The sequence below is a fragment of the Scyliorhinus canicula genome, chromosome 3 (genome assembly GCF_902713615.1).
Source record: "Scyliorhinus canicula chromosome 3, sScyCan1.1, whole genome shotgun sequence".
Taxonomy (NCBI): Eukaryota; Metazoa; Chordata; class Chondrichthyes; order Carcharhiniformes; family Scyliorhinidae; genus Scyliorhinus; species Scyliorhinus canicula.
In genome coordinates this window covers 193,680,023-193,693,412 of record NC_052148.1, presented here as the reverse complement: position 1 = coordinate 193,693,412, position 13,390 = coordinate 193,680,023, and the positions used below count along the sequence as shown (strand labels likewise).

The following is a 13,390-nucleotide window of genomic DNA, read 5'->3' as shown; positions in this document are numbered from 1 at the left end:
TTTCAGTGACCTGTGGACCTGTACACCAAGATCCCTCTGACATTGGTAGTCGTAGACTCTGGAACAGTCCCTGCAGATTGGAGGGTAACCAATGTCACTCCAATATTCGCAAAGGGAGATAGAGAGAAAACAGGGAATTATGGACCAGTAAGCCTAACATTGGTAGTGGGGAAAATTTTTATACATTATCAAGGATTTAAGAGCGGAATATTTAGAAAGCAGTGGCAGGATCAGTCAGAGTCAGCATGGATTTATGAAGGGGAAATCATACTTGGCAAATCTGTTGTAATTCTTTGAAGATGTAACTAGTACAGTTGACGAGGGGGAGCCAGTCGATGTGGTATATTTGGACTTTCAGATGGCGTTTGACAAAGTCCCGCATAAGAGATTATTAAAGCACATGAGATTGGGGGAAGTGTATTGAGGTGAATAGAAAATTGGTTGGCAGAGAAGAAACAAAGAGTAGGAATTAATGGGTCATTTTCAAATCGGCAGTCAGTAACCTGTGGGGTGACACAGGGATCGGTCCCAGCTATTCACAATATATATTAATGATTTGGATGAGGGAACAAAATGTAACATCTCAAAAGTTTGCAGATGATACCAAGTTGGGTGCGAGGGTGAACTGTGACGAGGATGCAGAGATCCTGCAGCATAATCTGGACAGATTGAGCAAGTGGGCAAACCAATGGCAGATGCAGTATAATTTGGATAAGTGTGAGGTTATTCGTTTGGAAGCAAAAACAGGAAACCTGAATAGTTGTAAATTGGGAGAGAGGAGTGTGCAGCGGGACCTGGGTGTCCTTGTGCACAAGTCACTGAAGGTCAGCTTGCAGGTGCAGCAGGCGGTAAAGTTGGTTAATGATATGTTGGCTTTCATTGCGAGAGGTTTCGAGTACAGGAGCAGGTATGTGTTATTGCAATTATACAGTGCCTTGGTGAGGCCACACCTAGAATATTGTGTGCAGTTTTGGTCTCCTCTGAGGAAGGATGTTCTTGCTCTTGAGGGAGTGCAGCGAAGGTTTACCAGACTGATTCCAGGGATGGTGGGACGGTCATTTGAGGAGAGATTGACAAGGTTAGGATCGTTCTCGCTGGAGTTCAGAAGACTGAGGGTGGATCTCATGGAGACTTATAAAATTCTAACAGGGCTAGACAGGGTAGATGCAGGGAAACCGAAAAGAAAATGCTGGAAAATTGCAGCAGGTCTGGCAGCATCTATGGGGAGAGAAAAGAGCTAACGTTTTGAGTCCGGATGACCCTTTGTCAAAGTTAAAGACAGAGAAAGTGGGAAATATTTATACTTTGGAGTGAGAATGAAAGATGAGTCATAGCCACAGTAACCCATGGAAACGGGGTGTTAATAGCCACAGATACCATGGGGAAAGAGTGCTAATGGCAGTCCCCAGAGAGAACAAAAGGTGTGAAAGGCCAAACTGCAGAGAAACTTACATCAGAGGATAAACTGTAATAGATTTAGATGTGGGGGGAGGGGAAGGGGGAAGCAAAGGGGAGAAAGGGTAACGAAAGATGGATAAGATGGGGGGGGGGGGGGGGGGGGGTGAATATATATAAAGTAGGACGAGAGAAAGAAATGGTTAAAAACAGCAAAATAAAATGGGATGAAAACAATGGGTCGAGACGGGATAGAGCTAATCATCTGAAATCGTTGAATTCGATGTTGAGATCGGAAGACTGTATTGTGCCTAACCGGACATTGAGATGTTGTTCCTCCAGTTTGCATTGGGCTTCACTGGAACATTGTAGCAGGCCAAGGTCAGACGTGAGCATGGGAGCAGGGTCTTGCATTAAAATGGCAAGCAACAGGAAGGTCAGGGTCCTGAACGCGCACAGACCGAAGATACTCAACAAAGCGATTACCCAGTCTGCGTTTGGCCTCTCCAATATAGAGGAGACAACATTGGGAGCAGCGAATGCAATAGATCAAATTGGAAGTGAAACACTGCTTAACCTGGAATGCGTGTTTTGGGCCTAGGATGTTAAGCATGGAAGAGGTAAAGGGGCAGGTGTTGCGATTGCATGGGAAGGTGCCATGGGTGATGAGAGAGGTGTTGGATATGGTGGAGGAGTGGACTAGATTATCTTGGAAGGGACGGTCTCTGTGGAATGTTGACAGAGGGAGTGAAGGGAAGATGTGTTTGGTGGTGGCATAACGCTGGAGTTGGCGAAAATGGTGGAGGATTATGCATTGCCTACGGAGGCTGATGGGGTGAAATGTGAGAACGAGGGGGACTCTATCCATGTTCTGGAAGGGAGGGAGTGGGTGAGGGTAGTGGCACGGGAGATGGACCACACACTGTTGAGGGCCCTGTCAACAACTGTAGGTGGGAAATCGCGGTTGAGGAAGAAGGAACATATTTTTGGAGCACCAGTTTGGAAAGTGGCATCATCGGAACAAAGGCAACGGAGGCGAAGGAGCTGAGAGAAAGGGATGGAGTCCTTACAGGGTGCAGGGTGCGAAGGCCATAGTCCAGATAGCTGTGGGAGTCAGTGGCTTGTCGTGGATATTAGTAGAGAGTCTACTGTCAGAAATGGAGACAGAAAGATCAAGGAAGGGAAGGTAAGTGTCTGAGATGGACCAGGTGAGATGAAGGGGTGGAAACTGAAAGCGAAGTTGATTAATTTTTCTAGGTCCGGACAAGAGCATGAAGCAGCACCAAAATAGTCATCAATGTAACGGTAAAGGAGTTGCGGGAGGGGACACAGGTAAGCCAAGAATAGGGATGTTCCACAAACACCATAAAAAGACAAGCATAGCTAGGACCCATGCGGGGTACCCATTGCTACACACCTTTGATTTGGAGAAAATGGGATGAGTTAAAGGAGAAGTTGTTGAGCGATAGAACAAGTTCAGCCAAGCGGAGGAGAGTGGTGGTGGTGAATGGGAATTGTCCAAGCCTCTTTTCGAGAAAGAGCTCTCAGGCCATCCTGGTGTGGGATGGAGGTGTAAAGAGATTGCACATCCATGGTGAATAGGAGGCGGTTAGGGCCCACAAACTGGAAGCTGTCACTATGACACCTGACATCAGAGGAATCCCGGATGTAGGTGGGGATGGAATGGACCAGAGGAGTGAGGATGGAGTCAAGATAAGAGGAAATAAGTTCGGTGGGGCAGGAGCATGTTGACACAATGGGCCTGCCGGGACAGTCCTTTTTGTGGATTTTGGGAAGTAAGTAAAAGCGGGCTGTCCGGGGTTGGGAGACTATGAGGTTGGAAGCCGTTGGGGAAGGCATCCATAGGAAATGAGGTCGCTAATGGTGTTGGAGATAATGGCTTGATGTCCAGTGTTCTGGTCATGGCCCAGGGGGAGGTAAGAGGAAGTATCTGAGAGTTGGCGCTCAGCCTCTGTGAGGTAGAGGTCAGTACGCCAGACAACAACAGCATCCCCTTTGTCGGCAGGTTTGATGACAAAGTCGGGGTTAGACCTGACTGAGTGAAGAGCAGAAAGTTCGGAAGGAGAGAGGTTGGAATGGGTGAGGGGGGGAACAGGAAAATTAAGACGGCCAATGTCTCGTCGACAGTTCTCAATGAAAAGTTTGAGGGCAGGTAATTTTCCCAGGGGCCACTTAGAGGCAGATTGTTGGAGGCACATGAAAGGATCTGTGGAATGGGGGGGAGATGCAGGGACGATGTTCCTTATGGTGGGTGAGTCCAGAACTAGGGGCCACAGTCTGAGGATCCAGGGTAAACCATTTCGGACAGAAATGATGAGACATTTAGATTTAGATTTAGAACAGTACAGCACAGAACAGGCCCTTCGGCCCTCGATGTTGTGCCGAGCAATGATCACCCTACTCAAACTCACGTATCCACCCTATACCCGTAACCCAACAACTCCCCCTTAACCTTAATTTTTAGGACACTACGGGCAATTTAGCATGGCCAATCCACCTAACCCGCACATCTTTGGACTGTGGGAGGAAACCGGAGCACCCGGAGGAAACCCACGCACACACGGGGAGGACGTGCAGACTCCGCACAGACAGTGACCCAGCCGGGAACCGAACCTGGGACCCTGGAGCTGTGAAGCATTGATGCTAACCACTATGCTACCGTGCTGGACATTTCTTCACCAAAGAGTGGTGAGCCTGTGGAATTTATTAACACAGGAAGTTGTTGGTGTAAAACATTGAATATATTCAAGAGGCGGCTGGATATAGCACTTGGGGCAAATGGGTTCAAAGATTATGGGGAGAAAGCAGGATTAGGCCATTGAGTTGGATGATCAGCTTGTCATATGAGGCACGTTTGAGGACTCTGGGTATGTACTTATTGGAATTTAGAAGGATGAGAGTGGATCTTATTGAAAGTTACAGGATACTGCGAGGCCTGGATAGAGTGGACATGGAAAGGATGTTTCCACTTGTAGGAAAAAGGAGAACCAGAGGACACCATCTCAGACCAAGGGAACGATCCTTTAAAACACAGATAAGGAGGAGTTTCTTCAGCCAGAGGGTGGTGAAACCCTCTTTGCCGCAGAAGGCTGTGGAGGCCAAATAACTGAGTGTCTTTAAGACAGAGATAGATAGGTTCTTGATTAATAATGGGATCAGGGGTTATGGGAGAAGGCAGGAGAATGGAGAAAAATATCAGCCATGATTGAATGGCGGAGCAGACTCGATTGGCTGAGTGGCCTAATTCTGCTCCTATGTGTTATGGTCTTATGGGCTCATCAGCCATGATCGTGATAAATTGCGGAGCAGGCCCGAAAGGCCAAAAGGCCTCCTCCTGCTCCTATCTTCTATATATCTATATGGAGGTCCACATGGAGCTCCAAGGCCTTGTTGTCATCACAATCATCAAAAGCAACAGGGCAGCATACTGAACAGACTGTCTCCACCTCAACTGCAGATGTCAGGCTGCACCAAGGTTTAGTGGCCTTAAGAGAAAGCTTTAGACTTTGAGAGCACAAAGATGATATGGTTCAGTTTGACACATGTGAATATTGCACCTTATATTGGTTTCACTGTAATCATGTGTGCATCATCGTCATTTCTTGGGACTAGCTGAGTCAAAGATCTATATAAATTATCACACCTCCTGATTGGCATGCAATGATGGCTATAGAGGATTTAAGGACATATCTCACATACCATCCAAGCCACCTTATCTCCCTGCCCTCTTTCAGGGATCTGCAGGCATGCACTCCATGGTCCCTGTTCCTCTACACTTCTCACTAGCCTGACATTTGTGTGGACCAGTACTAACAGCGCCCGGCTGGGGTCTCACTGGAGAGGCTGATAGATTCCGGGAGCCAGTTAGATCCAGCGTCGGCGGAGTTACGTGGGTTCTTAAACCCAATTAGCTGAACAAGACTGCCGACAATTGCAATGACTCGCTAGATCTGGTTAGATCTCGTGAGGCGTAACAGCTGTCTGAAAGCTTGGGGAGACCTTTCCTGGTATCTACCGGCTTTGTCTAGCTTTGCGGCTAGAATCAATGTATACATCAAACAACCAACCAACATCCATCCTACTGCATTATTTCCTCAGAAAGCTCAGTCAAGTTAGTCAGACATGACCCTTCCTTAACAGATCCGTGTTGACTGTCCTTGATTAATTCATGCCTTTCTAAATGCCATTCAGTACTGTACCTCAGAATTTATTTCAATTATTCATCCACTCCAGGGGTTAAGCTGCCTAGCCTTTAATTATGGTTTATCCGTTTCTTGTCAAATAATGATAGACATTGGCAATCATCCAATCCTTTGGCACCATGGCTTTAATCAGAAAGCATTGGAAAGTGATGGTCAGAGCTTCCACTATATTCTCCCTTGCTTCGCTTTATACCCTGGGCTGAATGATTTATCTACGTTCAAAGATGGTAAACCCCTTAACATTTCCTCTCTCACTGGGCGGGATTCTGCAATAATGGGGCTATGTCCCCACGCTGGCGGGAAGACCGGTGCCAACACTCTGGTGTCAACAGCCCCCCCCCCCCCCCCCCGAAGGCGAGGAATTCTCACCATTCTCGGGGACTAGGTTGCCGCCAGAGTGGTTTCCGCAGCGGGGATGGCGCGAGTTCGCGCATGTGTGGAACAGCCAGCGTGATCTTGCGCATGGGTGGACTGGCCAGCGTATTTCTACGCATGCGCAGAATGGCCAGCGTATTTCCGCGCATGCGTGGGGGTTCCATTCTTTGCGCCTGCCCCCGGGCAATATGGCGAAGCCCTACAGGGGCCCGGCACAGAGGAAAGAAGGCCACCACGGAACCAGCCCGTCCGCAGGATCGGTAGGCCAAGATTAAGATCGCGGGCCAAGCCACCATGGGGTCGGATCCCTCTCCCAGTACCGCCCCTGCTCACTTACCTGCCAGGACCCGCCGTGTGTGAGGTGAGTAATTCACACCGGCGGGACTGGGCAAAATTCGACGGCCCCCGACCGGCGTGGCGGGAATCCCGCCAGCCCCCGAAAAACGGCGCCGGAGAATAGGGCAGCTGGCGTCACGCTGGTGGGGCGGGATTTGCGCCTCTCCCCATATGGAGCGATCTAAAGTACGCTCCCAGCCATTTAATTGCCCTACTTTTGTTCTTCACTTCAATCCATTTGGCCTCATTTAACAATCCTTCTCAGCATATTTTCTCTTCTTAAAACTGTGATTGTTCCTTCAACCAATATTGAGACCTCCTTTAATTCACCTCTCTATCTCATCTGAAAACCCGGCAGTGCTTCAGTGGCTATTTTTAACACTGCAAACTTGGTAAATACCCAGTTAGGAAAAACATGGGCCAAAGCACTAGCAGACCTCCCTATTCTTCTTTAAGTGATTGGAATATTTTACATGCCTCAGCAGGCAGGTGAGGACCTCAGTGATATCTCATTGATAGCATTTCCAACAACAGAACTCCCCTCAATACATCACTGAAGTATCAACCTAGATTACATACTCAGGTTCTGGAGTGGAGTGAAGAACTAACAACCATCATACAGGGAGACCAGAATGCAATCAACATGACAGTCCTCAAACTCCAAAGGGTACTTCATGTCACACTGATGAAAGATGTTCTATTTTCCAAATTAGCCACCTTGATGTTTACTATCAGCATGTCCTGAGTTTAGGCAGTTTTTGCTCAGTTGGAACCAGGTTGACACCATTCAAAATAATTTCAACTGAGACTTTATAGCTGTCTTAAACTTTCAACTCACCAGTGAACCACATCCCCAAACATATTGTTACTTTTGTTGCATTTAAGGAAGTTAGAAATCATTGCCTTTGGTCCTCATCCCAAATTCCATTTCCTTGTATGGTTCAATCCCTCTCCCTGACAAATGTCTGAGGCTAAACTTCGCTGTTCTCCAATTTTGTGTTACATTTGAGCCTGAAATGAGCTTCCGACAGCATATCTGTACTATCATCAAGGCCACTAATTACCACTTCTGTAACATCACCTGACTCCATCTTTGCCTCAGCTAATCTGTTGCTGAAACCCTCATCCATACCTTTGTCGTGTCTAGATTTGATTATTCCAATGCAGTTCTGGTCAGTATCACATGTTTACCTTCTATAAATTTGGAGGGCATTCAAAACTCTGCTGCCAGTGTCCTAACTCAAACTAAGTCCCATTCTCTTATCTCCCCTGTGCTCACTGGTCTACACTGACTCCTACTCAAGGAAGACGTTGATTTTAAAATTCTCTTCCATGTTTTCAAATCCCTTCATTGCCTCACCCCATCCCTATCCTCCAATGGCCTCCAGGCCTACAACCTAGATCTTTACATGTCACCAAATTCTAGCTGCTTGAGCATTCCAAAATTTCATCTTGCTACCATTGGAAGCCATGCCTTCAGCTCCCTAGAGCCTAATACTCTGCTACTCCTTACCCCAAATATCTCTGCCTCTCTATCTCTCTTCCCTCCATAAAACTTACTTCGCTGACCAAACCTTTGGTCAACTGGTCTAATAAAGTAAGTAAAGTAAAGGGGCCATTATCCCAGATAACCATAGTTGCTTTCTCCTTTTGAGGGGGAGAGCTGACTAGTGGGCATTTAACCTGAGGATCACCACAACCTGGGGCAAGTTGAGAAGGCTGAGCCTTCATGAATAACCTCAGCCAGTACGGGAATTGAACCCACGCTGTTGGCCTTGTTCTGCATCACAAACCAGCTGCCCATCCAACTGAGCTGAACTGATCTAACTAACTCCTTAAATTGCTCACCATCTAATTATGTTTGCTCACAATTAAATCGGGTAGCACAAGTGGATAGCACTGTGGCTGCATAGCACCGGGTCCCAGGTTCGATTCTCCGCTGGGCCACTGTCTGTGCGGAGTCTGCACGTTCTCCCCCGTGTCTGCGTGGGTTTCCTCAGGTGCTCCAGTTTCCTCCCACAGTCCAAAGATGTACAGGTTAAGTGGATTGGCTGTGGTAAATTGCCCTTGGTGACCAAAAAGGTTAGGAGCGGTTACGGGGATAGGGTAGAAGTGAGGCTTAAGTGGATTGGTGCAGACTCGATGGGCTGAATGGCCTCCTTCTGCACTGTATGTTCTATATCTATGTTCCGTAGTCCTTCTGTAAAGCAACTTGGAATGCTAAGTTAAAGGCAGGTTGTTAACTGCATGATGAAAGCAATTTCTGGTATTTCCAAGAACAGTTTTTAAAAGAAAAAAATGCCACTGTGGCTGACTGTAGGTTAGAAAATAGAAACAATGCTGACATGCTCTTCAGTTCAAAATTTTAAAAATAATATGTTTTTCTTTCACAGGCTCTGAAGCTCACAAAACAGACAAAGATACTTGTATAACATCAATGGAATCTTTTATTTTCTGTGAATGTATGTATGCCATACAATGAAAAGTAATTGTAGAACCTCAGCAAACTGTTTGAGTAATGATTTATGTTTAAGATTGTGCAGATGTATCTGCTTTATTTTAGGATGTTCATGATTAAGTGCCTTAAGAGTACAACTGACATTTTTAGTTTGTTTTTCTCCTTGAATAAGAACTATTAGTTGAATAAGAGTAGAAGACTGCAGCAAAATTAGTCAAGGTGTATGAATGGTTTTTCTTTTAGCACCAAAAAATATTTATTAAACTAACATGCAAGATAATTAACAGATAGTCCATCCGCCTTTTTCAAATACAGTTCAGCTATATGAAAGGGATTTCTTTCACATTTCTGATCTATTGTTTTTTAAAAAGGAACAAATGCCACGTTGGTACCTCTCTTTCTCTCCCCCCCCCCCCCCCCCCCCCCCCAAGGCTTTACATATAACGTTATAACATTAGCTGCCCTCATTTTGTGTTAAATTCACAAAGCTTTTGCCTTTTGTCCCATGAGGATTTCCCATAGTATGTCTAAGTGCTGTTGTGGTGGGTAAAGGGCAGAAATTAACTCAGTTAGTGTCTGCTCCCATTAAAACCATAATGCATGACATTAATCGAATTGAGGAATAGTGGCTATTTTTAAATAGTTTCTTGCCAGATTGAGGATTGGCAAGACAACTGATAAAATGCCTCCGATCAGATTGCATCAGTACTTTTTAGTCAGTCAAACTGCCTTATTCAGATCAGGCAGGTTTAAATTCCGAATACACATAATTGTTGAACAGTTATTGAATGTGGGAAACATTAAATATTTCATTCAATGATGTAACCTACAGCAAATTATTGCTGGAAGCTGTTCTTTGAATGTATTACTGTAATTCTATATTCAGTAAAGACACATCTGAGTCACAAATTCAATGAATCAAAATTGTGTATGGATGAGTTACAGTAATTCATAGCTGCAGACTGCTGAATATCAATTCCTTTGTTATCAACTGTTAGGAAGCACCCAAAATTCAATTCCGTTTTATGTTACCAAACTAGTATCCTATGAGGACCTGCATAATTTTATATTAGAAGCATTTATTTTGACATGGCTTGTCATCTGCGGAACTGGTAAAGGCTGATAAAATTTATTTTTATATTATATATATATATGTATATATTGGTGTATGTATACACATGCAGAAATAGAGCGCTTCGGTCTCTGAACTCGGATAACTAAACCCATTTGACTCCAAAGTCACAATGTGTGATTAAAATAAACCCTTCAGTTAGATTACTACATTGTACCCATAATTGATTCAGTCATAATTCGTTTGGACAGTATTGTGTTCATTTATTAAATTGAGTATACATTTTTCTTTACAATTTCACTGTAAATTTTGGAGTATAATCCTTTAAATAAGGGGACCATTAGTAATACTATGTCGTATTACAGTCGTGTAAACCAAATTCTTACTTGTGTCAAGCTTTGCTCATGTTTAAGTCACTGGTTATCAGTTGATATTCATTGTTCTTTACTGAGCTGCTTTCATACCATATACTTGCCTCTAACATTTTACTTTTTATTTGCTTCTGGACAAGATAGAATCTAGTTAATAGTATCTGAGTCTTTTCAGGGTTATGCAAGATTTTGAACGTTATTGGTTGTGGGCCATTATTAATGTATTTTAACCTGCACAAATGTCTAGTCATGACATTATTGCTGCGACCAATTTACATTGTGTTAATTTTGCAAGTGTATTGATGTACAGGTGCAGTATTTATTTTTGCAAGAGTCATCAATAAACAGTTACGGTGTACACATTCCTACTTGGTTTTTCTTTTTGATGAGATTAACTGTTGCATTTATTGAATTTTTCAGCATGCTTCGGGACCCCAAAAAATGAACCGAATGTGGGTTCCCAAGCGTGCATTTGCCGAGAGTCATACCAGTGAGTTATTTTCCCAGGCTATTAAGCTTGGCTGATGGGCCCATGACACTGTCAGTGCAGTCACAGAGCCAGCAGTTTTGAAAGCCTCACCAGCTGTCGAGGCAGCTAATTGACTAATCCGGTATGATGGAGGTGCCTTGGAGGAATGAACATTTCAGAGGCAGAAGGCCCTTTGGATTAGAGGGGAAGCTCTTCCAATTGGATTGTTGGGGCTGTCTTTCCTCATGGCTCCCTCTTTGGAGTGTGGAGCCTCCAGCCCTGATGGGCCGCCAATCTGTTGCAAAGAAGCCACCTCAGTAGAACTCGTGGCCTTCTCACATGGCAGTGCAGGGGTGCAAAATTGCCTCTAATTAGAGTCTTAATTTTAAATGACTGCCCGCCTCCATAAAATGATCCACTTCCAAGGCATCTTCTCTTGGAAACTTCCCCAGCAGCAGATATACATCAGAGAACCATCCCAACACTGCTTCCCCCTCCCCCAGGCCCCTATTTTCCTGGGGCACCCCACTTCCACTCCTGCCAATACAGGGCTGAGAATGTTTAACCATAATTTCATGTTTTCAGTAAAATTTATGCTTTTTCGCATTTACTGTTAAGTAATTTCAAGTTTATAGTTAATGAATTAACCTCTAATTTTCATCTCAGGTCAAACCTGTCACACCTACTAAACCATCATACCATATTGAAATGTTTCACAAAGCTTTCTTTATGAATTGCTTAAAAGTATTTATCACAAAGTATAGTTAATTGAATATAAAAGCAAAATACTAGAAGTCTGAAATAAAAACAGCTAATGCTGGAAATATGCAACAGGTATCTTCACAATTGCACATATAACACGGCTAATTAATAGAAATGGAATTGGCTGTCCAAAACCTACAAAACTTTATTCTGTTTTAGTTTGGTAATATATGCAACATTCATCTCTTCCATTTCAATTCTCTTCCTGCACCTGGTGATGCACTAAGGCAGACTTTTATCTGTTTCTATAGCTAGTAATTCCCGGAACAGGTCACTAGTCTCTCGCTAGGGGCTTCTAGCTTGAGAGGTGGCACGCCACATCAAGTGTCGCTGACCAGGAGTCTCTCCTACTCTTACTGCCAGCCATTGGCCTGTTTGGAAAGATTTACATGTTGACACACTATTACGATCCCAGACCAGGCTCCAACAGCGTGGCCACCTCTGAGGAGGAGGACTAGGATGATGAGGCAGCGCCGGACCAGTGGGGACAGGAGGACAATCCCACGGAAAAACCGGTAGACTAGTGGAGGCTGCAGGACAGACAGCAGCGGCAAGGGTCCGGCAAGCCCATTGGGCCAAGGGGCCCTCATACTCGCCCGATTCACATAGGACATGGCCTGGTCTGTTACCCCGCACTCCCATTTCCCACCCTCCTAGTGTCACATCACTCCACGGTGCTGGGAGTGTTACGGCACCATCAGCAGGTCAGTGTCGCGGGCCGGGTGATAACCCCACAGAGAGCTGAGCGCCAGTGCTCCTCAATCTTAGCCATAGTCTGGCCCCTGCTTGTCTGCTGAGTGCTTGCTAACCTGCACGTGGTGTACCCGTGGACGGGGAGATGCCTGGACAGATGGGCCAAGGGTTCGGAGATCTGTCCATATTGCGGAAGAAAGTGACATTTTGGTTATGCTCAATGCTAATGTGTCATACAATTCCCCGTTCTCCCGATGGTGCGGTCCCAGTCTCCCCACCACCCACTCACCCCCCCACCCCGCTCAACCCCATCTACCCCCCAGAAGCCTGTCCACTAACGTTTCCCACCGAGGTGCGTGTCTCTGCTCTGGTGGAGAGTGGGATGACAGCTGTGACGCATTGATCATGGCATCCACAAAGCTCACCTTGATGGGTCTCTTGGGAGGCAGGGGAGGGGGCCAACCTCCAGCTCGTCACCCCGCTGCTGTGCAAGGTTGTAGAGGGCACAGCAGACCACAACAAAGCGGGCGACCCTCCAGACGGTATACTGGAGTGGTCGAGGCATCGGAACCGCATCTTGGGGAGTCTGATGGACCACTCAATGACAGGGTGGCCGCAAAGGCCTCGTTGTACCAGGTTTCCGCTTTGGTTTCCGATCTCCGTACTGGCGTCATTAGCCAGGCCCTCAGCAGATGAAACTTATCCCCCAAGAGGTACCGGCCATCCTGGGGTCGTCCTCGAAGAGGCCGGAGATGACGGACTGCCCCAGGATGTAGCTGTAGTTGATACTCCCCAAGGATCGTGCACACACATGCATGATCTTCATGTGGTGGTCGCACACAAGCTATATGTTCAGGGAGTGGAACCCCTTTCTGTTAAAGTAGGGCATTCCCAGATGGCCCGCTGAGCGCAGGGCAGTATGTGTGGCATCCACTACCCCCTATGCCTTGGGCATCCAGGCGATGGTGGAGAAACCTGCTGCCCTGGCTTGGTTCATGTCAAAGATGATGTAGTTTTCCACCCCGAGATACAGGGTTCGTGACCCGTGGCATAAAAGTTCAGGGCTGCAATGACCTGAATGGGCACAAAGAGCGGGATGTCCTCCTCAGTCCTATGATGCCAAGCCCGCGAAGACGTGGCACAGGTGACGCACCATCTCCCTGTTGAGGCGGAGTCTCCTGCGGCACGCGCTGTCTGTCATTTGTTCAAAATGACCAGCGACGCCTGTAAATCCTG

The 13,390-nt window shown here is 46.1% G+C and overlaps 1 protein-coding gene across 2 annotated transcripts in view; it reads left to right on the top strand.

Moving 5' to 3' along the window:
* Positions 1-9,032, top strand: part of slc10a7 (solute carrier family 10 member 7) — a 345,830-nt gene extending 336,798 nt beyond the window's left edge. For both annotated transcript variants that reach the window (XM_038791942.1, XM_038791943.1), the window contains one exon: positions 8,723-9,032. In XM_038791942.1, the coding sequence (XP_038647870.1) occupies positions 8,723-8,761 (39 nt within the window). In that variant the 3' untranslated portion in view covers positions 8,762-9,032. The remainder of the gene's footprint in view (positions 1-8,722) is intronic.
* Positions 9,033-13,390: the final 4,358 nt, after the last annotated feature.